We start from the raw sequence: 26,100 nt of genomic DNA, 5'->3' as shown, positions 1-26,100 counted from the left end.
TACTGGTCTAAACTGTTTAATACCTGTTGATCCACTAATACATCGAAAGAAATGGTGTAAAATACAGTTATTATTATTACAGGGTGGGGAAGCAAAATGTACAATGAACATTTAGTTGTTTTTTCTCAGCAGGCACTACGTCCATTGTTTTGAACCCAAACATATACTGATGTCATAATCATACCTAACACTATTATCCATACCTTTGCAGAAACTTTTGCCCATATGAGTAATCAGGAAAGCAAACGTCAAAGAGTGTGTGATTTGCTGAATGCACTCGTCACACCAAAGGAGATTTCCAAAATAGTTGGAGTGTCCATAAAGACTGTTTATAATGGAAAGAAGAGAATGACTATGAGCAAAACTATTACCAGAAAGTCTGGAAGTGGAGGAAGCAACAAAAAACGTACCAAAGCTTTTATTAAAACTCTCAAACCCAAAATCCTAAAGGATCCAACCAAATCCATGAGAAAAATGGCAATTGAACTTGAGGTAGACAACAAGACCGTTAGAAATGCAGTAAAATATGATTTGAAGTTAAAATCTTACACAAGAACACAAAAGCACTTGTTGACAACAGCAACAAATCCAACTTTAGCAATTTTTGGGAATCATGTTTATGTCCGCCTTCTAGCCCAGATCTAAACCCTCTGGATTCTGCTGTTTGGGGCGTTTTAGAACATGCTACCAATAGAACATCACACAGCAATGTGGACTTTCTTAAAGATACTATTAAAGAAGAATGGGAGAAGTTGTCACCTGAATATTAGAGGAACACTTGCGCAAGTTTCAGGAAGCGTGTGAAGGCAGTTATTGAGAAGGAAGGAGGACACATAGAATAAAAACATTTTCTATTATGGACATTTTCTTGTGGCAAATAAATTCTCATGACTTTCAATAAACTAATTGGTCATACACTGTCTTTCAATCCCTGCCTCAAAATATTGTAAATTTTGCTTCCCCATCTTGTACATGTTGGAAAATACCAGATTTTTATTGAAAAAATACAGAAGATAATACTAAGGACGATTAAATCTAGAGAAAAATTCATGTTGGAACTGCCACAGATGTCACACTGGGTCTTTATGGGTTAATAATATTCTGCATAAACTTATCATTTACACATGTGTATTACAGATCGGATCTGCAAAGGCACAAAACATTTAGTAACATATAGAATATTGTTAAAATTGCAATAAATTTTCTATAGACATTTCAGGTTCAGATTATTCACATTTTATTGTTAAAGGATACTTTGTTAATGTAAATATTTTCATAATTTAATTGGGGGGGGGGGGGTTTCCACTTAAAGAAAAAATTGGAGTTGTCACTATTTATTGGCATCATGTTTTTTTGGGGTTTTTTTTTTCACATTAAACCAGGGGTGTCAAAGTTATTTTAGCTCAGGGGCCACATTCAGGGGCCCAATCTGATCTCCAGTGGGTGGAGCCAGTAAAATAATAACACAATAGGCTATAAATAATGACAACTCAACCTGGAAAAACTGAAATTCCTTAATAATTTCTTAAAAATAAGTGCAATTTCAACCTTTTAATGACTATCAACACCTGCACAAGGACCCAGAGTTTCTGTACTGAAAACCTCAGCAACAGGTGTTTTCCACAGGTCATGTGATGCCACTAACCTGTAGTTTTTGACATTATTTTGCTGATTTTTAAACCATAAAGACCCAAACATCCTCCATCTACCAAAACCATCTACTGATCTAAACTATTTAATACCTGTTGATCCCCTAATCCTATCAATGCATGTCAATAATTGGTGTAAAATACAGTTCTTCATCTTTTCATGGTCATCAGATATGACCCATTTGGACATTCAGAGGGCTCCATAGTTACCATGGAAACACAAAACATTTAGTAACATATAGAATATTGTTAAAATTGCAGTAAATTTTCTGTAGAGATTTCAGGTTCAGATTATTCACATTTTATTGTTAAAGGATAGTTTAATGTAAATATTTTCATAATTTAATTTTTTTGTTCTTTTTCCTGCTTAAACAAAGAAAAAATTGGAGTTGTCATTATTTATGGCACAATGTATTTTTTTTTTTTTTTTCACATTAAACCAGGGGTGTCAAAGTCATTTTAGTTCAGGGGTCACATACAGCTCAATCTGATCTCAAGAGGGCCAGAGCAATAAAATAATAGACTAAAAATAGAATTATAACCAATAACAACTTTTCTCTATGTTCTAGATTCTAGATTGAAAGAAGTAAAATGGCATTATGAAGTGTTTACATCTACAAACTATCTTTTGTAAAAATGTGAATAAGAAAAATAAGTGTCATTTTAACAAAATTCTGCCTCAGTTTATCAGTAACACATGTGCATTCTAACTGACAGATCCCAGTGGATCTACAAACACACAAAACATTTAGTAATTTTGAGGAATTTCAGAAATATGACAATTGCAATTAATAAAAAAAAAAACAAATATAAACAAAATAAAGAAGAACAAGAACAAAATGAACAGAAAAAAAAGCCAACAAATATGATCAAATTAAGCAAAAACAAAACAGGCACAGACATGAATAAAAACTTGAGAAACATTAACAAATTGTCACTAATTCCTCCTGTGGGCTGGACTGAACCCTTTGGTGGGCCGGCTTTGGCCCACGGGCCTTCTGTTTGACCCCCCCCCCCCCCCCCCCCGCTCAATAAGATCCCCCCTTCATGCTCATAGACCTTCATGCACTCACTCCCATGTGGAAATCCCAGGTCATATTTCACACCACTGAACCGACCACACAGGTGTTCTGTCTGGTGCTCTGCTGCTGGGGGGGCGGAGTCACTGGAGACGACAACAACAGGATCAATACAATGATTAAAAAGGGGGCAGCTGCAGTGATTGGTCTGAGCCCAGACTCACTGCAGGGCCCCCAGAAGGAAGACCCGGGGACACATTACTGACAGGTTTGGGTTTGGAAGACGGTTAGTGAGTGACTGGTGATGCATCCGTGTTTCGAATTAACAATTACGATCCAATTTCTGCCATGATACTGGTGTCTTTTCCATTGGACGTCTGCTTAAAATTTGACCGATATTTATTAAATATCCAAAAAACAGAAGTGAGTAATGTCAGTTTTTCCATTAAATCACAAATACGATGATTTGTGTCTTTATTATTGCGAGATGTCACCAGAAGTCATTCCATAAACATGGGGACTAGGGATGCACCGGTCCGACTTTTTCAGTTCCGATGCCGATACCGATGCTGGGGCCTTGAGTATCAGTCGATTTCCAATAACAATCCGATATTTTTGATTTAAGACGCTCCTAGCCTTATTAAAAGCCTTAAAAATTACACTGAAGAAATTAACAATCATTCATTCATTTCATTTGTCATCTGAACCCGCTTTATCCTCACTAGAATTAGGGGGCGGAGCCTATCCCAGCTACTTATGGGTGAAGGCGGGGTTCACCCTGGACATGTGACCAGTTCATCACAGGTCTGAACATATAGAGACAAATAAACACTGTCACATTCACACCTATGGTCGATTTAGATTAACTAATTAACCTATCAGTGCATGTGTTTGGATGGTGGGAGGAGCCAGAGTACCCAGAAAAAACCCACCCACCCAAAGGTCCCACCCCCATAAATGACCAATGGAGTTCAAATCAGTTCAGTTCAGGTTCCACATACACACCAGTATGATCTGAGTGGGTCAAAACCAGGAAAATACTGTCATAATGACCTGTAAATAATGACAACTACACATTTTTCTCTTTGTTTTAGTGCAAAAAAAGGAAAATTACATGAAAATATTTACATTTACTTACAATCCTTTCTCCAAAAATATGAATAACCTAAACAAATATGAATAACCTGAAATGTATTAAGAGAAGTCAGTGTAATTGGACCAATATTCTGTCTGTTATTAAATGTTTGGTGTATTTGTAGATCCACTGTGATCTGTTAGTTATAATGCACAGGTTTAAATGATAAACTGAGGCAGAATATTGTTAAAATTTCACTGACTTCTCTTAATAAATTTGAGGTTTTTCATGTTCTTCACGTTTTTTGGCCCGTCAGTGTTCATTCCAGCCCGTGGAAGGAATTTGGGAAATTTGTTAATGTTTCTCAAGTTTTTGTTAATTTTTCTGCATGTTTTGTTTTGTTTTTGCTTAAGTTGATCATATTTGTTGGCTCTATTTCTGCTCACTTTGTTCATTTTTGTATAAGTTTTGTTCTTGTTCTTTATTTTGTTTAAATTTATTGTTTTGTTTTGGGGTTTTTTCTGTTAATTGTAATCGTGTTTCTCAAATTTCTCAAACTTATTCAATGTTTTGTGTATTTGTAGATCCACTGTGATCTGTAAGTTCTAATGCACATGTGTAAATGATAAACTGAGACATAATTTTGTTAAAATTACACTTATTTTTCTTTTAAAATTTCAGGTTGTTCCTGTTATGATATTTTTATAAAGGATATTTGGTAGATGTAAACATTGTTATAATGTAATTGTACCTATTTCACTCTTAAACATAGAGAAAGTTTGGAGTTGACATTATTTATAGGTTATTATGTTATTATTTGAATGGCCCGTTTTGGATCATATTGTTCCCTGAACTAAACTGACTTTGACAGCCCTGGTTTACGTGCACAGAATGTTCTGTGATTTGCTCGTATTCTGAAAAAGACAAAAGTACTAATAAGCTGTTTGCATGAATAATGAATATGAAATATTCCACTAATATTCTTGTTCACATGCTGCTGTGCAAACCCCGATTAGAAACGGTGTTTTTTCAAAGTTTTCACTGTGAGAACTCCTCGTCCCTCTTTTATTGCTTCAAACACCCTCTGGAAAAGATATTTGCACATATCCAAAAACCAAAAACCTGCTGATATCATATTTCATAAAATTGAATATTATGTGTGCTTGATGTTCCTACTGGAAATGCAAACTTTTTTTTTTTTTTTACTGGAGCATGCATCTGCACCTGAGAAGATCTTTGTCTGGACTCCAGCTGACTGTGTCACAACTGACACTAAAACATGTACATTAGATGAATTTAATTTGCTAGTTTCTCACCAGCGAACACGGTTTGGCTGAAGATAGGGTTGTTTTTGTGTTCCACCCTCTGGTTGTTTTTGTGTTCCACCCTCTGGGTCCTCACCAAATGGGCAAGAAGGGAAATGTCATGAGCTTCTTATGAAAGATTCCAGCACAAAGGTGTAGTCCAGGGTATACGGTGGGTTACGGAGTATACCTACATATTTTTCAGTCACTGTTGTGTATACCCTCTTCTAAATCCCCCTGATGTGCTCCGTTCAGTCGTATATCTGAGCCAAACTGCCCATGTTTTCCTCTAGGCTGGTGAAGCCATGACCCGCCCTACTCTGCCTCTAATTGGCTAATACTCACTACCTTCACTGATTAGATTGGTTAACTTTAGGCATGAGGACTGATGAGCCAATCAGAGGCAGAGTAGGGCGGGTCATGCAGAGTAAATATTTCTAATTTAGCACCAGAGCCAGGGCTCTGCTTAGCACTGTCCACCTCTGGAACCTGATTGGACACCTCCTCAGGTGCCAGTACCACCCCAGTTGATTGACAGGTCACTGCACGTCTCATTGAAAGATGCACGATTATTGGAAATGCAAACAAGGAAGGCAGAAAAAACGTCTTTCAAATGAGTGACACATATTTAGAGAACCTACTTTGATGGAATCCATAATTCTGAGGTCAGTTTTAAGGTGGTTTCAGAATGAGTCACAGTTTTAAACTATTGGTCACATTTAGAGGAGAAGAGATTTTTTCACCAGTAGTTCAACTGTGTGAGTAGGCTAACGTTATGAAAGGCTGATGTTATCCTATGTTTTCCTCCTGTTGAATCCATTTCCATTCATGCAGCTGTTTGTGTGACCAGTAAAACCTACAAACTGCTCCAGATCAAGTATAAATAGTGAGTGAATACTACTGATGGATGTTTGGGTAAACAAAATGGAGTAGTCTGACGTGTCACTGTTTCTAAAATAGGGCTTTTTTATGGACTACTTAAAAAAAAAAAAAAAGGCATAACTTGAGAGTATCCTCACCTCTCCAGGGACCACTACACTACTGTTCCAGCACAACTCGCAACATTAAGGAAGAAGACAAAGACTTAAAGACAGATTAGATTTCCACCATCTCCAGTCTGTCTATTCTAAAAGCTAGAGCTATAGTGTTTTAGTTTCTGGCCCAGTGGTATCAGGAACACTATCAGTGTTCCAACACAATATTGCATATTATTACAGAATGTCTTATAAGTGATTTTTAGGGGGAAATGGCAAAGTTTTAGTTTTTAACTGGTTTTAAAGCCCAGTTATCTACACAGGACTGAAGTATAATAAACTGATAAATGAAATGGACCCTTTTAGGATCACATAACCAGCAAGAAGAAAATAAATATACATCTATAATTAGATATAGTCATACATATAATTCCTGTTTTGGAAACACCTTACTGGGTATTTTTGTGAACAGATATTTTCAGATATTTTATTCTTCTTTATCCACAGCTCTAGATGGATATTACACAGATGTTATGACTGGTGACTGATTTTGTTGACTATATTAGTAAAATTGGCTGGATGTGACTTAACGTAATTAATGTTGTCACACACAATAATGCGAATAAATAATTCATGTTGCCAGTGCTTTATGCAGTATTCGCTGATATTAAAGTTGAACTCATTGACTATTGATGTTAAATAACAAATAACAAAGTACATTTTTTTTCCTGAATCTCCTGTAAAAACATCTAAAGAATCCTCATAGAATCAGAATAATGTCAATATATTCCACGTTCTAATCAGGAAAGTATCTATTTGGGAAAAGGCCTGATTCAGAATAATAATAATAATAATAATAATAATAATAATAATAATAATAATAATAATAATGATTTATATTTCTAAGCGCCTTTCAGGACACCCAAGGACACTGTACAGTAGAGGATAAAACAGACAATGCATAAAATTAAAGAAGTAAACAAATAGATAAAAGAAAAAATGCAAATATCCAAAAGAAATATGTTTACATGAAACCTATTGTGACATTTTTATTTTTATTTTGTTATATTTTTTCCCCTATGTTTCGTATTATGTTTGTGTCTGAAATAAACTGAACTAAACCTTAGAATAATAGTGTAATATTAGTGCACATGTAAACATTTACTGCATGGACATCAGTGGGAATTCCTTGCATCTGTGTGGACACGTGTTTGCCCGTAAACCACGTCCACACCGTGTGGTTTTGCTGACTCTGCATGATTTAAATGATTTATTAGACACTTATTCTACATACCTATTAATGTCACTTAAAATGCAAATAAAAGCCAGTCAACTGTTGGACCAACAGACAGCGCAGTGGCTGCAAATCAGATTTTGCAGCAATGCCTGCTGGGAGTCTGCGTTGAATGCATTCCTCGTACTCATTCCTGGAGTTCACTAACGCTGTGTGGTGACAAAAGCAGGTCCAGATCATGGAACTGATGCATCTGCTCAGCTCTGTCCTAATGTGGTCCACAGAGACAGACCTGCACTGGAAAAAAAGGCCCTGTTAGAAAGAAGAATAATATTCCTAAATCTGCTCAAATCGTCTTATACTGAACAAAAAAACTCTGCCAAATGGAGTAAGAAAAAAAATCTTGGCTAGAATTCTTCCAACACGCAAAAAACAATCTATCAGGTAAAAAAACAAACATAATGTGCCTTTAAACTAGACAAAAATGCTAGAATTTGATCAAACAGTGCTTAGTACAAGAAATAAAATCACACTCATTTCAGACAGAAAGAGTTTAAAAGAGGAGTTTTAGTCTGTGACTGAGCTGGAGATGAGAATTTAAATCTGAAAAGAAGAGGAACAAGGAGGAAAACTGTCTGAAAATCAACATTTGATTGTGTTGATTGAGCTGAAAATGACGGTTTCTACCAGGAGTCGATCCCAGGTCTTCCACATCTGAGTCTGCTGTGTTACTGCAGCTGGAAAATCAGATTCAGAAACGGTTAGATATATGTTTTAAAATAATAACAATATTTATCTGATGTAAAAATGTGTAGACTAGCTTTTGTGTTTTGTATTTAAACGGGCTTGGGTCGGCTCCTCGTCTGTAGAACGGAGGCAGACAGCAGCACAGACAGCGGATCCAGCTCCTCCAACACCAGCACACACCACAGAGGGAGGAGCGCAATGCATTATGGGCTGCACACCAAAACGGCATGTCGACTTCTGCTGTCTTTTGGAATTTTACCCAGAAATTGAAATAAAAAATGTTTAGAGTTTTTAGAGGAAAAAATCTGGATTTTATTTTTGGCCCCGATATGTGTGGTTTTATGAAGACGTACTGACCCACAGACGTGTGTTTACTGGTCAGACTGTCCAGTCCAGATGAGCAGACGGGAAACAGGCCGTGTCCTCCTCCTCCTCCTCTTCTTCCTCCTCATCCTCCACTTCCTCCTCCTCCTCCTTCTCCTTCTCCTCCTCCTCTTCTTCCTCTTCTTCCTCCTCCTCCTCCCTCTCCTCCTCCTCCTCCCTGTCCTCGTCCTCCTCCTCCTCCTCTCCTCCTCCCTCTCCTCCTCCTCCTCCCTCTCCTCCTCCTCCCTCTCCTCTTCCTCCTTCTCCTCCCTCTCCTCTTCCTCCTCCCTCTCCTCCTCCTCCTCCCTGTCCTCTTCCTCCTCCTCCTCCCTCTCCTCCTCCTCCCTCTTCCTCCTCCTCCCTCTCTTCTTCCGCCTCCTCCTCCCTCTCCTCCTCCTCCCTCTCCTCTTCCTCCTCCTCCCTCTCTTCTTCCGCCTCCTCCTCCCTCTCCTCCTCCTCCCTCTCCTCTTCCTCCTCCTCCCTCTCTTCTTCCACCTCCTCCTCCTCCCTCTCCTCTTCCTCCTCCTCCCTCTCTTCTTCCGCCTCCTCCTCCCTCTCCTCCTCCTCCCTCTCCTCTTCCTCCTCCTCCCTCTCTTCTTCCACCTCCTCCTCCTCCCTCTCCTCTTCCTCCTCCTCCCTCTCTTCTTCCACCTCCTCCCTCTCCTCTTCCTCCTCCTTCCTCTCCTCCTCCTCCCTCTCCTCTTCCTCCTCCTCCCTCTCTTCTTCCACCTCCTCCTCCTCCCTCTCCTCCTCCCTCTCCTCCTCCCTCTCCTCTTCCTCCTCCTTCCTCTCCTCCTCCTCCCTCTCCTCTTCCTCCTCCTCCCTCTCTTCTTCCGCCTCCTCCTCCTCCTCCCTCTCCTCTTCCTCCTCCTCCTCCCTCTCCTCTTCCTCCTCCTCCCTCTCCTCCTCCTCCTCCCTCTCCTCCCCCTCCTCCTCCTCCTTTGTTGTCAGACGAGAACTGAATGAATGTTCCTTCCGTCAGCGTTGCCAGTTCCTCCACTTCTGAAACAAAATGAGTTTAATTAACTAAAACAGTGGTTCTGCCAAAACATTAGCATGTGATTCTAAACACAGAACACTTGGCTCATCACCACGTCTGGGGATGCGGGTTTGTTTTGTTTCGATGCTGGAAAAAGAATCACCTGCCGCTATTTGATGTTTGTTCAGCTTTTCTTTTCTCTCTCTTTTTTGCGTCAGAGCCCGTCACCTGTAACCACAAGGACTTCGCCTGCGCTAACGGCGACTGCATCTCCTCTCGATTCCGCTGCGACGGAGACTACGACTGTTTGGATAATTCAGACGAGGCAAGTGTTTGCATGTTTATGTGTGGAGTTTACAAAGCAGAGAGGATGGTGCAGATATGGGTGCAGTGTGTCAGTTCTGCCACTAGGGGTTTATTTTCAAAACTGTCATAAAAGATGCAGCAGTCAGTGACATCGTGGCTACTGCGGAATCATGGGAGTTGTTGTTTTCAAGGCCATTGATGATGAAAATCAAAAGTCAGACAGAAATTATGTCACAAACGAGGTCATTAATTCAAGTTTTTATCACATTTTGTCATTAATGTCAACCCTCTAAGATCCAAACATCCACCAGCAACCTAAACCATCTACTGATCTAAACTGTTTAATACCTGCTGATCCACTAAATCCTATTAAAACATGTCAGTAATTGGTGTAAAATACAGTTCTTCATCTTCACTGCAAAAATCTAAATCTTACCAAGTGTATTTTTCCCATTTCTAGTCCAAATATCTCCTCACACTTAAAATCAGACAGAATCACCTACAGAGGAACTTTTCAGTGAGATATAAGAACTGATTTATAGACAATAGATCTGGAAAATCTGATTTCAACAAATCTGAATAAGATCATTTTCACTTGTTCCACTGGCAGATTTTTTTTGCTTGAATTAAGCAAAAAAAAAAAAAATCTTAAATTAAGCAAAAAAAAAAAAAATCTTCCATTAAGCAAAAAAAATCTTGAATTAAACAAAAACTCTGCCAATGGAACAAGTGAAAATTAGCTTGTTCAGATTTGTTGAAATCAGATTTTCCAGAACTATCGTCTATAAATCAGTTCTTATATCTCACTGAAAAGTTCCTCTTTAGATGATTCTGTCTTATTTTAAGTGTGAAAAGATATTTGTACTAGAAATGAGAAAAATACACTTGGTCAGATTTGGATTTTTACAGTGTTTCAAGGTCGTTGATGATGAACATCAAAAGTCAGACAGAAATTATGTCACAAACAGGTTCAAGTTTTTATTACATTTTGTAATTAATGTTAACCCTCTAAGACCCAAACATCCACTGTTAACCAAAACCATCTACTGATCTAAACTGTTTAATACCTGCTGATCCACTAATCCTATTAAAACATGTCAATAATTGGTGTAAAATACAGTTATTCATCTTCTCGTGGTCATCAGATATGACCCATTTGGACGTTCAGAGGCTCTGTAGTTACCGTGGAAACACCATCATCTTCTACAACATTGATTCACCAGTAAAACCCATGTAGTTGGAACAACGACAGTGGATGGACACACTGGGTTTATGTTCAATTAATGACAGATTGGACAGAAAAAGACACCGTTTATTCAGTTTTCTCTGTTTCTAATATAAAAACCATCAGCTTTAATCTGAGCTTTTATGAACATCTACATGATCAGTGAATTAAATAAAGGAAAATACCTGATGTTCACTTAAAAAATGCAAAATACAGAAAATAATGTCACAATAAATTGCAATAAATCACTTAAACGGCTCATATTTATCTAAACCCACTTTTATTTGTCTCTGGTACATTTATTTTAATTTTCACAGGTCATGTGATGCCACTAACCTGTCCAGTTTTTGACATTATTTTGCTGATTTTTAACCCTTAAAGACCCAAACATCCACCATGGAACAAAACCATCTACTGATCTAAACTGTTTAATTCCTGTTGATCCACTAATCCTATCAATACATGTTAATAATTGGTGTAAAATACAGTTCTTCATCTTTTCATGGTCATCAGATATGACCCATTTGGACGTTCAGAAGCTCCGTAGTTATCGTGGAAACACTGTCATCTTCTACAACATTGACTCACCAGTAAAACCCATGGAGTTGGATCAATGACAGTGGATGGACACACTGGGTTTATGTTCAGTTAATAAATAAAATTAACCAAAAATGAATAAAAAAAATCCAAAAATATTAAGTTATGTGGAAAAAAAAAATGCAAAAATTGCTAAAATAAAGTTAAAAAAAAAACAAAACAAAACCTAAACTAAGCAACAAAATGAACAAGAACAAGTAAAATAGAAAATAAAATTAACAAATGAACAAACACACCAATTATTGACATGTATTGATAGGATTAGTGGATGAACGGGTATTAAACAGTTTAGATCAGTAGATGTTTGTGGTCACCATTGTCTGTTTATGGGTTCAGACATACTGTACATTAAACAGGTCATGTACTAATATACCTCTTCTTTTAAAATGATGTCGTGTTATGTTTACCTATTTGTCAGTTGTTATCATTTTTATGTATTTATTCTCTGTTGCTGTCAGTGAATGAATACCAGACAATGTACAGAAACTGAAGTCTGTCACTTTTCTGAGCGCAGATTGTAGAGAAAGGACGTTAAATGGCACTTACACAGACAATAATCCCATTACAGGCGTCATTTAATGGCCTGATACCAATCTGCTCATCTTGTTTACCACACGCACAACAGAAAACATTAGGATGAGCTATTATTTTTCCGTATATCAGTACATGAAAATAACCCTATATTAATTTAGTTTAGTTAATCCTAATCCCCTCTGCTATCCAGTGCAATGAGGACCTGTTTGTTTTGTTCATAAATATGCCTGAATGTCTTAATTTCTAAAGCTGCAAATTGCAATTTTACACTCTAATAAGTGAAGAAATGAACTTGAATGTGCCTTATCTGGCATTGTGGGGTGTAAAGACATTTTCCAGGAAATCTCCTGTTAGGGTTAATGATGCAGTGCCGAACATAATTTAAGACTTGTTATTGTGATTCATTATTCCTTTTAATTCATAGCTCCATTCAATATTTGCACAGCTGTTTTACATACATATATATATATATATATATATATATATATATATATATATATATATATATATATATATATATATATATATATATATATACATATATATGTACAGGGTGGGGAAGCAAAATGTACAATGAACATTTAGTTGTTTTTTCTCAGCAGGCACTACGTCAGTTGTTTTGAACCCAAACATATATTGATGTCATAATCATACCTAACACTATTATCCATACCTTTTCACAAACTTTTGCCCATATGAGTAATCAGGAAAGCAAACGTCAAAGAGTGTGTGATTTGCTGAATGCACTCGTCACACCAAAGGAGATTTCAAAAATAGTTGGAGTGTCCATAAAGACTGTTTATAATGGAAAGAAGAGAATGACTATGAGCAAAACTATTACCAGAAAGTCTGGAAGATACTATTAAAGAAGAATGGGAGAAGTTTTCACCCCAATATTTGAGGAACACTTGCGCAAGTTTCAGGAAGCGTGTGAAGGCAGTTATTGAGAAAGAAGGAGGACACATAGAATAAAAACATTTTCTATTATGGACATTTTCTTGTGGCAAATAAATTCTCATGACTTTCAATAAACTAATTGGTCATACACTGTCTTTCAATCCCTGCCTCAAAATATTGTACATTTTGCTTCCCCACCCTGTATAATATCTCTTCATGGCCAAATAGTTTGAGCATTAGTAACCCATTATTATGCTTTTTTCAATGCAATCTTTGTAGGTCAACACAGTCAAGGAGCTGCCATTCAATTATAATAGTTTTTTTTTTCCTTATAAGTAGATTGGCCACTCTATTATTAAGTGTAAAATGTCAGTCTTATTACCAGAACTGTGATGCAGTGGTGTTTTTCTTGGTGTTCTTGTTCGTCTTGGACCAACCAACTAACCTTAACCTAAAGTGCCATAGAAATGCAGGCGATATCTATTTTTATTAGTTAATAGTACGGTTCATGATGTACAAGGATAAAATGAGACCTTTAATAAAAACAATGTCTCGATAATATATTCACGCCATGCGTTCTTTTCTCTGACCTCTTACAGCTTCTTTAAATCAAGGCTTTCCTCGTACAAGGCTCAAGTCAGACTAACATGAATAAAAGCTCAACCTCAGAATAAAACACATGTAAAGCTACTGATGTGTTCATGAAACGGACGAGAATACTGTGAACTGAAATCACACTATGTGGTTCAAGGTTCAGGGGTACTTAATTTTATTCCAACTATTGGTGAAAGAACACTTACAATGGCAGGAGAATAACAAAAATAACATGTGAATAAATAGTAAAAGCGTGCAGTTTTAAGACTCATATAAGTACAGTAATATTCAATAGGATCTAATATTGAACCCATAAAGACCCAGAGCTGCTTTTGTGGCACTTCTAAGACATTTTTTCTCTATATTTAGCTTTTCTTAAAGCAGTGATATTTTCCTTTTTTTCAATGGAATTCTTCATTTTCCCACATTTCCCTGTGGTCTCCATAAACTGTAAATGCTCTGCTTGGCTCTGAATTCTTTCTTAATTCAAGATTCGTGTAGAGATTCGTGTAAAACAAACACTGACATTTACCATCCAATTATATTCTTTACATTTACAGATGTGTCCCATGGTGTTTCTATTTTTATCACTTCTTTTCTTCGATTCAAAAAGTTGCTTCTTCATGGTTCTCATCCCATCTGGTCACTTTCTGATGTGTTGGTCAAAGGCCCTGGGGTGTCAGTTTTCCTTTCCATTTTTTTAATCTTTGAAAGTATAAATACTACATTTAACCCCTTCACGAGAACTGAGATTAACCTTATTTCTTCCTCATTCACTCTTAATTGATACAAGTTGTTGGATAGCCATAAGACTTAGTCATTTTTATGTCATTTATTATATGACGGGGACTCGTGTGCAGTTGGAAAATGTCTTAAAGTCTTAACCAGACTGTGGGGATGACTGTGATTATCTGCTGTATGTTTATTCAATATGCTTATTGTTGTTTGTCTGCAGAAAGGCTGTGAGGCCCACTGTGGGGACGACCAGTTTCAGTGTCACAACAACCTCTGCATCTCACTGAAGTGGTTGTGTGACGGCCAAGAAGACTGCAAGATGGGCGAAGATGAAAAAAACTGCCAGGGAACAGGTGAACTACAAATGCTCCTGCAAAACTCTGGTTGCATTGCACATCGGGATGGGAATCGAGAACTGGTTCTTTTTGAGAACTGGATCCCAGTAGCTCAATTCCTTGGAATTGTTTGTCTGCCTGCTTAACGATTCTGCTTATCGATTCCATCTTCGTTGTGCACGCGTGATGACGTCACTCGTACGCTGCATTGTTGTGGTCAGAACGTAGCCAACACGGTGTTGAGGTAGAAACGGTCTAAACAGACCACACCAGGTCCAGACAGACCACACCAGGTCCAAACAGACCACACCAGGTCCAGACAGACCACACCAGGTCCAAACAGACCACACCAGGTCCAGACAGACCACACCAGGTCCAAACAGACCACACCAGGTCCAAACAGACCACACCAGGTCCAAACAGACCACACCAGGTCCAGACAGACCACACCAGGTCCAAACAGACCACACCAGGTCCAAACAGACCACACCAGGTCCAGACAGACCACACCAGGTCCAAACAGACCACACCAGGTCCAAACAGACCACACCAGGTCCAAACAGACCACACCAGGTCCAGACAGACCACACCAGGTCCAAACAGACCACACCAGGTCCAAACAGACCACACCAGGTCCAGACAGACCACACCAGGTCCAAACAGACCACACCAGGTCCAGACAGACCACACCAGGTCCACTTGTAACTTGTAAAGCTTCCATGTCTTCAAATGGTGGAATCCCTCCAGTCTGCTCAAACATTTGTCCACAGCATGCGATTCATTTACAGGAATGTCACGTATTTGATGCGCTACTCAGCGATGCTTGTGAATGTAGCGGCAGAGTGAACACCAGGCCCAGTTCCGGTTCCAGTGTGGGCAACAAACATCGTACCCAAATACAGGTTTCCGAAGGCAGGGGAAAGGAAATGAGGTGCACAACAACGGGGACGAGCCGAGTTGAACCGGTTCCATGTAGTGGAAATGCGACAATAGAGGAATTAGTAAAGTGTCTGTAGTTTCACTTTCACTGCACCCCCCTCCCCCCGAAAAAAAAAAAAAAAAAAACAGGCCCAGGGCATCATCTGTTATTAATATTATTTGTTCATACTGTCTATGTTCTATTTTCTGTGCAGGGATGGAAATATAAAAGACAGTTAATGCAAACACACCCGTTTGTACTCTTTTATTCCCTCACCCAATGAGAACTGATAAGCAAAATTGATAATGGAATCAGAATCATTAAATTCTTATTGATTCCCATCCCTAATTGCACAAAATGCATCAGCTTTCCCATTTGCACAGTTCTGTTTAACCCTTAAAGACCCAAATATCCACCTTTAACCCAAACCATCTATTGATCTAAACTGTTTAATTCCTGCTGATCCACTAATCATATCAATCCATGTCAATAATTGGTGTCAAATACAGTTCTTCATCTTTTCATGGTCATCAGATTTGACAGTTTTGCGTGATATACCATTTGTGCTATGCCCGAAAAACCACCTCTCCCAAGAACAAAATCTTTTAATCGGAAGACAAGAGTTTTGGCAAAGTTGTCGTTTTACCATTAGGCAAATTTTTTTGGGTAAGTTATATTCGTGCAATTTGAGGGTCAATGGAAAAGCAACTGAGGATAAGAAAACCCTGGCATAGACTGCAGGCCGAGGGTTTTCAAGTGTGCACACGTTGTGTTTGACCATACTATGAGTATTATTTTTAATGGTGTCTGAATTACCTCCCCCTGCCTTATGTTTAGATAAGACAGTTTCGAAGGGTGTCCGTCCAGATAAGGCAGTTCTCAGTGGTCTGTTGTCATAGATAAGACCACATTAAATCATATGCTAATTACACTGATCTACAAGTCAAACGCTTCCAGAATAAAAGTAGTTCAACTTTACCAAATTTGAGTCACTAATACAGACTAATCCAGTCCTAAATGCTGGTGGGTTGTAGTTTCACAGATACAGTCTGGGGCCAAAATGTGAAATCCTGAGAATTAATGATAGAATGGGTTTAAATTTAAAGGAATATTAGTGTCAGATCTACCAGATCTACTTCAGAACACTGTCTGCATATAACAATACATGGACTGGACCGGTTCTATCAGTGGAACATCTATACATCTGTTGGATAAATGGACATATGTTCCCCTACAGTCGACAGGAGATGTTTGAGCCCAGGCAAAGGAATTAGAATTTAAGGGGAAGTGAAATCTACAAGAAAAAGAAGTGCAGAACAAACATAAAAAGCCAGTGTATGTGTGTTAGAGGGTTCATCTGTGGAATAATCTGGAGCAAAACTTAAAAATGTCTTCTTCAATTTGTTCATTTAAAAGGATGTATAAATCCACTATGATATCAAAATATAGAGCATTATCTGAATAAGTGAAAATGTAGTTATAACACAGAAGTATGCATAAAATAAGATAGTATTGTAGTTAATTGGTTATCATGGTAAGAAGATATTATCACATTTATTTATCATTGTATTTGGAGTAAATATTTAAAGTGCATATAAATATTATAGTTTATATTAAAAACGGTTGATTACGCAAATCTGATTGTGTGTGAGGTGACTAAAAAAGTGTATATGAATGCTTTGTGTTATTGTAAAAATATACAGAGGAAAATGTGTGTTCACAAAGCAAAGGAAGCGGATCTAGTTTGATTATTAGTTTGTAAAAAGGGGGTGGAGTCAGTAAGTTATACTTCTGCCCACTCCTTTTTTGAGTGCAGAATTTTATTTTATTTATTTTGACCATGTTGTATGATTCTTTGTTATCTGATGATTCTATGTGCTCCAAATAAAACTACTAGTACTACATAAACCAATAACACACCATCATATATGGAGAAAACATGAGCGAATCAGCACTTTGGTCATTTATTTTCTTATTCATCTTATTAAAGTACGTCAGATTTAGCACATTTAACATCTGAAGCAGATATTTTCTCAGACATTGTAGAGCAGTGCAACCCCCTGGGGTTCCTGAAGTCTCCAATAGCTCATATATGGTCTGGTTCATATGTGTTGTATCTAATGGAGTCAAATGTCCTGCTGATTATCTCTTTAAAAATACCCTCTGCTGCCCCCTATTGGCATTCCTGTGTAAACGTCATCATCTTGTGCCGCATTTCCACTATGTGCTACCGGCTCGGCTCGAGTCAACTGGTCCTTTTTGCGTTTCCATTACGAAAAAGGACCTGGAATCTGGTACCTGGTACTAGTTTTTTGGTATCACCTCTGCTGAGGTTCCAGGACTGGGGAAGAGATACTAAAATGTGACATGTAAACACTGCAGACCACTGATTGGTCAGAGAGTCGTCTCTCTGTGACCCACCATTTTACAAAAAACACATGCAGAATGAATGAATGTTTTTATTATTGTGTCTTGCATAAAAAAAAAAAAAAAACATGCTAGCCCTTACATAGGCTTATCAGACACCAAAAATACACACCAAAAATCAAACACCAGACAATGAACAAAACAAAATACTGACCTATTTAGATAAAGTAGCGGAAGTTGACAGTAAATATAGCGGTAGGTTAATCCACATGATAAAAGCCTGCAAAACTACACCATTCAGTCAGGAGATTCAGTCTTTGGTGGCTGACGTAAAAATTCAGCATGAGCTTGACGAGACAATATGCAACGAGCTTATCAGGAACCCTGAGTAGACGACACGGGAATAACACACCACATCGCTATGACGTCCAGGTACTGTAAAGTCGGTAGTATCCTGTAATGGAAACGATCTCCAGGAATAGGACCTGGTACCCGAGTCGAGTCGAGTTGAGTCAGTTCCACGTAGTGGAAACATGGCATTACAGTTGCTATGGCACAATACAGCTGCTCTGGTCCTTTCTTTTCAATACCTTTCTTCTACGATTAACACAGATTTATATATAGTAATGTAACGTGGCCTGGTATAGCAGCCTTACAAAAATAGCATTCACATCTAGTTCAAGAGAATGAAGTAAATAGTAAAGTACATTTTATTTATAGAGCACTTTTCACAGGCAGGGAGTCACAAAGTCATTACAGTGCGAAATACAATTAAAAATGCAATTAAAACGCAATTAAAATACAATTTACAATTAAAATGAGAAAATAAGACACCACACTTCCTGTTTCTGGGTCTATTTCTGTTCAGTCGTCCATAAAACACATCCAGCTGTCATTCTGCCATTTCACATGTGATGATAAAGAGCAGAGGAGGTGGATGAAGGCGATTAAGTCAAAACTCTTAAAGGTGGGGTAGGAGATGTTTACTTGGAGCATTTTTTTTTTTTTTTTTTTTTTTACTATATTGCTTAAAATCCCCTTCACACCCTGATTACAGCCAATTAATTAAATGCTTTAACATAAAAATGAAAAAATGTAGTCACCTGTGGAACGGACAGGACTGAGAAAACACCATCCAATCATTTTAACCAACCTATCGAAATGATTGAAGGATTACATGTCTGTCAAACTCAACTGCCATTTGTCCCTCCCCCCTCTTCATACATGCCAGTACTCTGGAGGCGTGGCTTCAGGGAGATGTCTGAAGAAAGTGGTTTGAACTTTTCAATTGTGTATTTTCAGAAGGTAGCTGCTCGAACCATTTTTCTCAGATCTCCTACCCCACCTTTAAGTCCAAGAGAAAACCTGTTTGGCACTAGTTAACGTTAGCATGTTAGCTCCCACTGCATCTGCCAAACTGGATCTGTAATCTTTTTGTATTCACCTGATGTCGAATCAGGCTTTTATGAGCTGTTTCACATCCTCAGACTCCATGTTTGGTTTGTCAGGCCTTTATCTGTGGGGTAATTAAAGTAATGATTTATGTCAGCACACAGCAGAGCATGAAGCGAAGCCGTGCACTGCACTGAACCGACCAGGAGCTTCAGCAGTATTTAAGACAACCAGAACATCTGATGCAACTCAAACACCTGACCATGGAAACTAATTAGTGTGTTTGAGTTAAGTAAATGAGTTTAGCCTCTAACTGGTGCCTCGTTAATGGAAGAAATTCTTGTTAGCATGCAGGCGCCACTGTTGTCGCTAGTGTTTTTTCCCCAATTTCATTGAAAATATATGTCTATACAAAACATCTAGAAATTTTGAACAAACATCAAGATGTCAAAAGGAAAAAAACATCCAAACAAATAAATTAACATAATGCAAAGGTTTACAGACACAAAGAAGAAAAGACTAATAATAATAATAATGATAATGATGATAATAATAATAATAATAATAATAATAATAATAATAATAATAATAATAATAATAACCTAAAATGTAAATATCTAAGAAAAAATAAAAAATACGTCAGAGTAAATTCAGTCCATTTTAAAGAATTCTTTATAAATTGTAAGAGTGTTTGGGCTTTTCTTGTTAAAGATAAATATTAGTGATTTAATATGTTTTTCATTTTTCATTGCTTGAATTAAGCAAAAAAAAATCTTGAATTAAGCAACAAAAAAAATCTCGAATTAAGCAAACAAATCTTGAATTAAGCAAAAAAAAAATCTTGAATTAAACAAAAAAATCTTGAATTAAGCAAAAAATCTTGAATTAAGCAAAAAAAATCTTGAATTAAGCAAAAAAAATCTTGAATTAAGCAAAAAAATATCGAATTAAGCAAAAAAATATCAAATTAAGGGGAAAAAAATCCTGAATTGAGCAAAAAAATTTAAGCAAAAATTCTTGAATAAAGTGGAAAAAAAATTATGAAATAAACAAAAAATCTTGAATTCAGCAAAAAAAATCTTGAATTAAGCAAAAAAAATTTGAATTGAGAAAAAAAAACGTGAATTAAACAAAAAATGTTGACTTAAGCAAAAAAAATCTTGAATTGAGCAAAAATAAATCTTGAATTAAACAAAAAGAAAATCTTGAATTAAGCAAAAAAAAAAAATCCTGACTTAAGCAAAAAAAAATTTAATTAAGCCAAAAAAAATCTTGAATTATACAAAAAAAAAAATCTTGAATTAGGCAAAAAATCTGCCAATGGAACAGGTGAAAATGCTCTTGTTCAGGTTAGTGTAAATCAGATTTTCCAGATCTATTGTCTCTAAATCAGTTCTTCTGTCTCAGTGAACAGTTCCTCTTCAGGGGATTCTGTCTGACTTTAAGTGTGATCAGATATTTGGACTGAAATGAGACAAATCCACTTGGTCAGGTACAGATTTTTCCAGTGTGTGCATGCAGACCTGCTGTGTGAGCGCAGTCTAATGTCCGTCGTCTTTTCCCAGCAGCCCCTTCCTGTTCTGTGAATGAGTACGTGTGCGCCAGCGGAGGCTGCGTGTCGGCCAGTCTGCGATGTGACGGACACGACAACTGTCTGGACGGGTCAGATGAGGTCAGTCCATCCTCGTATGACTCACTGGGCTCCTGTCAGGTGCATTCTTTTCACTGTTTTCATGTGCTTCCGTTAGTAGCCCAGCCGTACGGCGACTTTGTGCAGCTTTTACGTCTCACAGAAGCGCTGAAGCTGCTTGTTCAATCACGGATCGGTTCAGGTTAAAACATGAATCATGCAGTGTTTTGGTTTCGTCTGATTGCGGCCGAAAACATCAATAGAGGGGGCATTTGGGTGATTTTACGCTGTTTCTGTGTCGACAGATTGGTTGTGTGAAGGAGTGCAGAGAAGATGAGTTTCTGTGTCTGAATCGTGCTCACTGCATCCCCCGGCGCTGGCGCTGTGATGATATGTTTGATTGCATGGACCACAGCGATGAGGAAAACTGCAGCCAGGGTAGGTGTGACCCCCCAGCCCAGAGGAGCAGAGCTATGTGTGAACTGAGGCTGGATTCATGACAGGATGTAGGGTTTCTATTACCACTACTGCTATTACTTTAGTATTATTATGCTTTTTTTTTTACTCTTTATGTCGTTGAAAGAAATTAGGTTTATAGATATAGAACCATTTATTTCTTACTTTTATGTCATTTTTCTTTATCCCTCTACTTCATGGAAGGTTTGCAGATGACATCCTTTTATTCTGTTTAAATCCATCTAGGTCCAGGTCAGGTCATTCTGTCAGCCTGTCAGCTGTTCGACCTCACCTGCACAGTTTCATACCCTGTACATGTGTTTGTATGATTTTAGATTTGTGTGTGCAAATTTAAAAAAAAAAAAAAAAAAAAATGTAATGAATTTATCCCAGTTTGGCACAAATAAAGTACATCTATCTATCTATCTATCTATCTATCTATCTATCTATCTATCTATCTATCTATCTATCTATCTATCTATCTATCTATCTATCTATCTATCTATCTATCTATCTATCTATCGTTCTATCTATCGTTCTATCTATCGTTCTATCTATCGTTCTATCTATCGTTCTATCGTTCTATCTATCGTTCTATCTATCTATCATTCTATCATTTTATCGTTCTATCGTTCTATCTTTCTATATTGTTCTATCATTCTATCTATCTATCTATCTATCTATTGTTCTGTCATTCTATCTATCTATCTATCTATCTATCTATCTATCTATCTATCTATCTATTGTTCTGTCATTCTATCTATCTATCTATCTATCTATCTATCTATCTATCTATCTATCTATCTATCTATCTATCTATCTATCTATCTATCTATCTATCTATCTATCTATCTATCTATCTATATTTGTGAAATGCTAAAATTCCACTGTCACATTAACAGTTAAAGGTGTTTAAATCCTTTTCGTTCAGGTTCCACATTCAGCTCAGTTCGGTTCATGTGGGTCAGACCAGCTCTGACATGGAGTTGACATTATGACCCCGCCCCCTGAAGAGGAGGCAAGGGGCATTGGTTTGATTTGGTTTGTTTGTTTGTTTGTTTACACTTTAGCAATAAAACTATTGGTTGAATTCATCCCGAATTGGGTTTATAGATCACCAGTGTCCCAGAATAGATGTGATTAAATTTTGGGAAAAGTAGGTCAAATTTCACATTTTTTAATGCATTTTTAAACTCTTTTTTTTTTCTTCCATTTACTTACAATGAGCGAAATTTCACATGTCTATAAAAACATCAATTTTCTTTCAATTTACTTCAAAACTTGGCACATATATAGAGACAATTGATTTGACATCAGCACATGCATAGACATGATGACATCAGTTGGATCCATGACAAAATAAGATCAAATACATACGAGGGGCGGGGCTTGTTGTGCCTGGAACCACGTGTTTATAGGTTATGTATTACTGGTGCGGCCCACTTCAGATCCTACTGGGCTGAATGTGGAACCTGAATTCAAACCAGACTTAAATGCTAAAGTGATTCTCATGTCTCGCTGTAATCGTCATGTTCTTCTAAGTCTTGTCTTTTGCCGTGTTCTTCATATTCCTGGTGTTAAAAGTGTAGGTGTGAGTCTGTGACCTGTGTCGTTGCAGGTGCGTTCTTCTGCCGTGCTGATGAGTTCATTTGTAACAACACCCTGTGCAAACTGCACACGTGGGTGTGCGACGGTAAAGACGACTGTGGAGATAACTCTGACGAGGACGCAGACATGTGTGGTGGGTTGGAAATTGTCATTCACTGGGTTTTTTCCTTTGAAGCGGGTTGATGCATATTTTAAAAGCCTCTGCATTTCTAGTTTCCCAGCAGGATAGAGTTTATTGTTTTTTTTGCATTGTTTTTGTGAGCGGCGTGTCAGTTCATATGCGTTGTCTTTTGTTTTGCAGCCAAACTCCCCTGCCCTCCTACCAGGCCTTTCCGCTGCAGGAACGACCACGTGTGTTTGCGTGGAGACCAAGTGTGCAACAAAGTGGACGACTGTGGTGACAGCTCAGATGAGGAAGAGTGTGGTGAGTACAGACTGCACCAGAACACCGCTGACATTTAACCCATAAAGACCCAAACAACTGTCAGCGACCGAAACCATCTACTGATCTAAACTGTTTAACACCTGCTGATCCACTAAAACTATCAATACATGTCAGTAATTGGTGTAAAATACAGTTTTACCTTAATTATTTGTAGGATAAAATGCACAAAAACTTGATAAAATGAGAATAAAATGAGCAAAATGCTTAAAAATAAGGGGGAAAAAAATGAACCAAAAAAACCTTGAAATATGTCAGAAAAGTGAACAAATGTCCCTAAAGTGAAGAGAAAATGAACAAAATACTCGGGAAAATGAGGAGAATTCATTATTTCACAACATCCAGAACCCTGTATTTATTGTGTTAACCCTCAAAAACCAAAACCATCTACTGATCTAAACTGTTTAATACCTGTTGATCCACTAAAACTATCAATACATGTCAAAAATTGGTATAAAATACAGTTCTTCATCTTTTCATGGTCATCGGATATGACCATATTTGGACGTTCAGAAGGCGCCGTAGTTACCGCGGAAACACCATCATCTTCTCCAACATTGATTCACCAGTAAAACCCATTGAGTTGGATCAATGACAGTGGATGGACACACTGGGTTTATGTTCAGTTCATGAGAGATTTTGCTAAAAAAGACAGTTTATTCAGTTTTAATATAATAACCCTCAACTTTAATCTGAGCTTTAATCTGAACGTCTCCATGATCAGTGAATTAAATATAGGAAGATACCAGATTTACACTGAAAAACCACACAATACAGAGGATAATATTTTTAAAAATGGTAATAAATCACTTTAGAAGGTTAAATAGAGAGAAAAAAATCATCATCTACAACAGGAGTTCGCAAAGTGGGGTACCTGTACCCCAGGGGTACATGGAAGAAGCCCAGGGGGTACTGGAAATGCTTTAGTAAAAAAACATTAAATAAGTCATCATGTACCGAATACAAAATAAATAATGAGAATTAATACTGAAACATATAGCACAATAAATACATTCATAAAATAGTTTTATTGTCAAACATCTTGTTGAAGCTTTGGTAACATTTGAAGAACATCTGTATTTTATATGATTCAAAATGAGTTTATTTAAGTAGATAAGGAATTCTTTTTTGTTTTTCAGTACTTTTGATTTTGCCTTTATATACTATATAAACAAATGTTTACTATACCCATGTTTGGGATCTGTTTTTTCAGCACGACTTTATCTATCTCATCTGTCTGTTATTCTTTTCACTTTAACCTACTATAAAAACACAAAAGGACAAAAAACACACAAAAAATATAAAATCCAATTTGAAAAATGTATGTAATTAATTGCATAAATAACACAAAGATGCTTAACAAACCTTTTCAAAGACTTTAAAAGTGAATATTGGTTCCAAATATTAGGTATAGAAAATTAAAATTGTAATAAATTAAGACTTTACCAAATATTTTCTCACCCCCCTGGTCCTCCCGGTTTCCTCATCCAGTTCAGGTGGGGGTCATCCTCACCCTTACCTGTAACACTAATGCAGTCTGTGGATGAGGATCTGCAGATTCAGCCAGTTTTTACCATTTTGAAAAAGGACAAAAAATAACATAGATATGGTCAGAAATATAACCCCCCCCACACACACACACCTCATTTTCATACTTTTATTCACGTTTGTTTGCTCTGATTTCAAACCGTCTTGTCTCCGGTTGTATTTGCTCTATCAACATCAAATAAGAAGTGGGAAAGGGTTTCAAGTCCGAAGTACTGCTAATGCAGTCTGTGGATTAGGATCTGCAGATTCAGCCAGTTTTTACTGTTTTGAAAAAGGTCAAAAAATGACGTAGATACGGTCACAAATACAACTCTTGCTTTATATCGCTATAATAATGCTGTATCATCTGTTTGCTCCGGTTTCAAACCGTCATATCTCTGGTTGTATTTCCTTTATTAACATCAAATTAAAAGTGGGAGAATGTTTGAAGTCCAAACTTTTGAACGCACTTGTCCCCAGTGGTCTATGTGACCGACTTCTGACACCATGACGTGTTGAATGTCATGTGAAAATGTGTGTGTGTCATGTTGAATGTTCACTAGTTTTTTCATCTTAGACAAAATTGTTAGGTTTTTAAAAGGATTTAGTAGCACAAAAATACTGGGCCGTGACCGTGGAGCCCAAAGGGTGAATGCATCCCTTTCATGATGAGCGAAGTTCTTCCTTCCTTTTCTCCTGCAGACGTGGCATTCAGACATAAAATAAACACAGTTATTAGAGTCTTCATAAAAGCTTTTTTAAAAGCAAAAAAAAAAACAAAAAACAAATCACTCCTGAAACCAATTTACTAGAAAGTGTCGAAGTGACTGATGGATGTAACCATCCCATTCATGTGGGTTTTCAGGTTTGTTTTTGTCAAATCCTACAGAACAGACATAATGAAGTCATTTTCTTTGCACTGATGAGGTGAGTTATTGATTTCTCGTTTCCAACGAGGAGATGAAAGTGTCAGTCATATTTCCGTCACTGTCTTCTGCGCATTTCTCTGAATCTCCACATTTTTTGGCTGGATCTGACTCAATGAGGATAAAAAACACGAGTGGACGGAAGAGTAATGATGGACACACTGGGGTTCGGGTGAGTTAGTGATAAAATGAGTTTTAAAAAAGTCCAGTTTACTTATTTTTGTCTGATTTCATTTCATAATTTTTCACTTTACTCCAAGCTTTAA

General features: G+C 37.3%; 1 protein-coding gene across 1 annotated transcript in view; it reads left to right on the top strand.

Annotated features, from left to right (window-relative positions):
• The window catches only part of lrp1bb (low density lipoprotein receptor-related protein 1Bb), a 930,516-nt gene that overhangs the window by 825,112 nt on the left and 79,304 nt on the right, over nt 1–26,100 (top strand). The window contains exons 68-73 of the mRNA XM_030124596.1: nt 9,563–9,669; nt 14,453–14,585; nt 20,811–20,917; nt 21,181–21,313; nt 22,950–23,072; nt 23,241–23,363. Of these exons, the coding sequence (XP_029980456.1) occupies nt 9,563–9,669; nt 14,453–14,585; nt 20,811–20,917; nt 21,181–21,313; nt 22,950–23,072; nt 23,241–23,363 (726 nt within the window). The remainder of the gene's footprint in view (nt 1–9,562; nt 9,670–14,452; nt 14,586–20,810; nt 20,918–21,180; nt 21,314–22,949; nt 23,073–23,240; nt 23,364–26,100) is intronic.

This window comes from Sphaeramia orbicularis, chromosome 21 (genome assembly GCF_902148855.1).
Source record: "Sphaeramia orbicularis chromosome 21, fSphaOr1.1, whole genome shotgun sequence".
Lineage (NCBI taxonomy): Eukaryota > Metazoa > Chordata > Actinopteri > Kurtiformes > Apogonidae > Sphaeramia > Sphaeramia orbicularis.
This window is presented reverse-complemented; position numbering and strand designations above follow the sequence as displayed.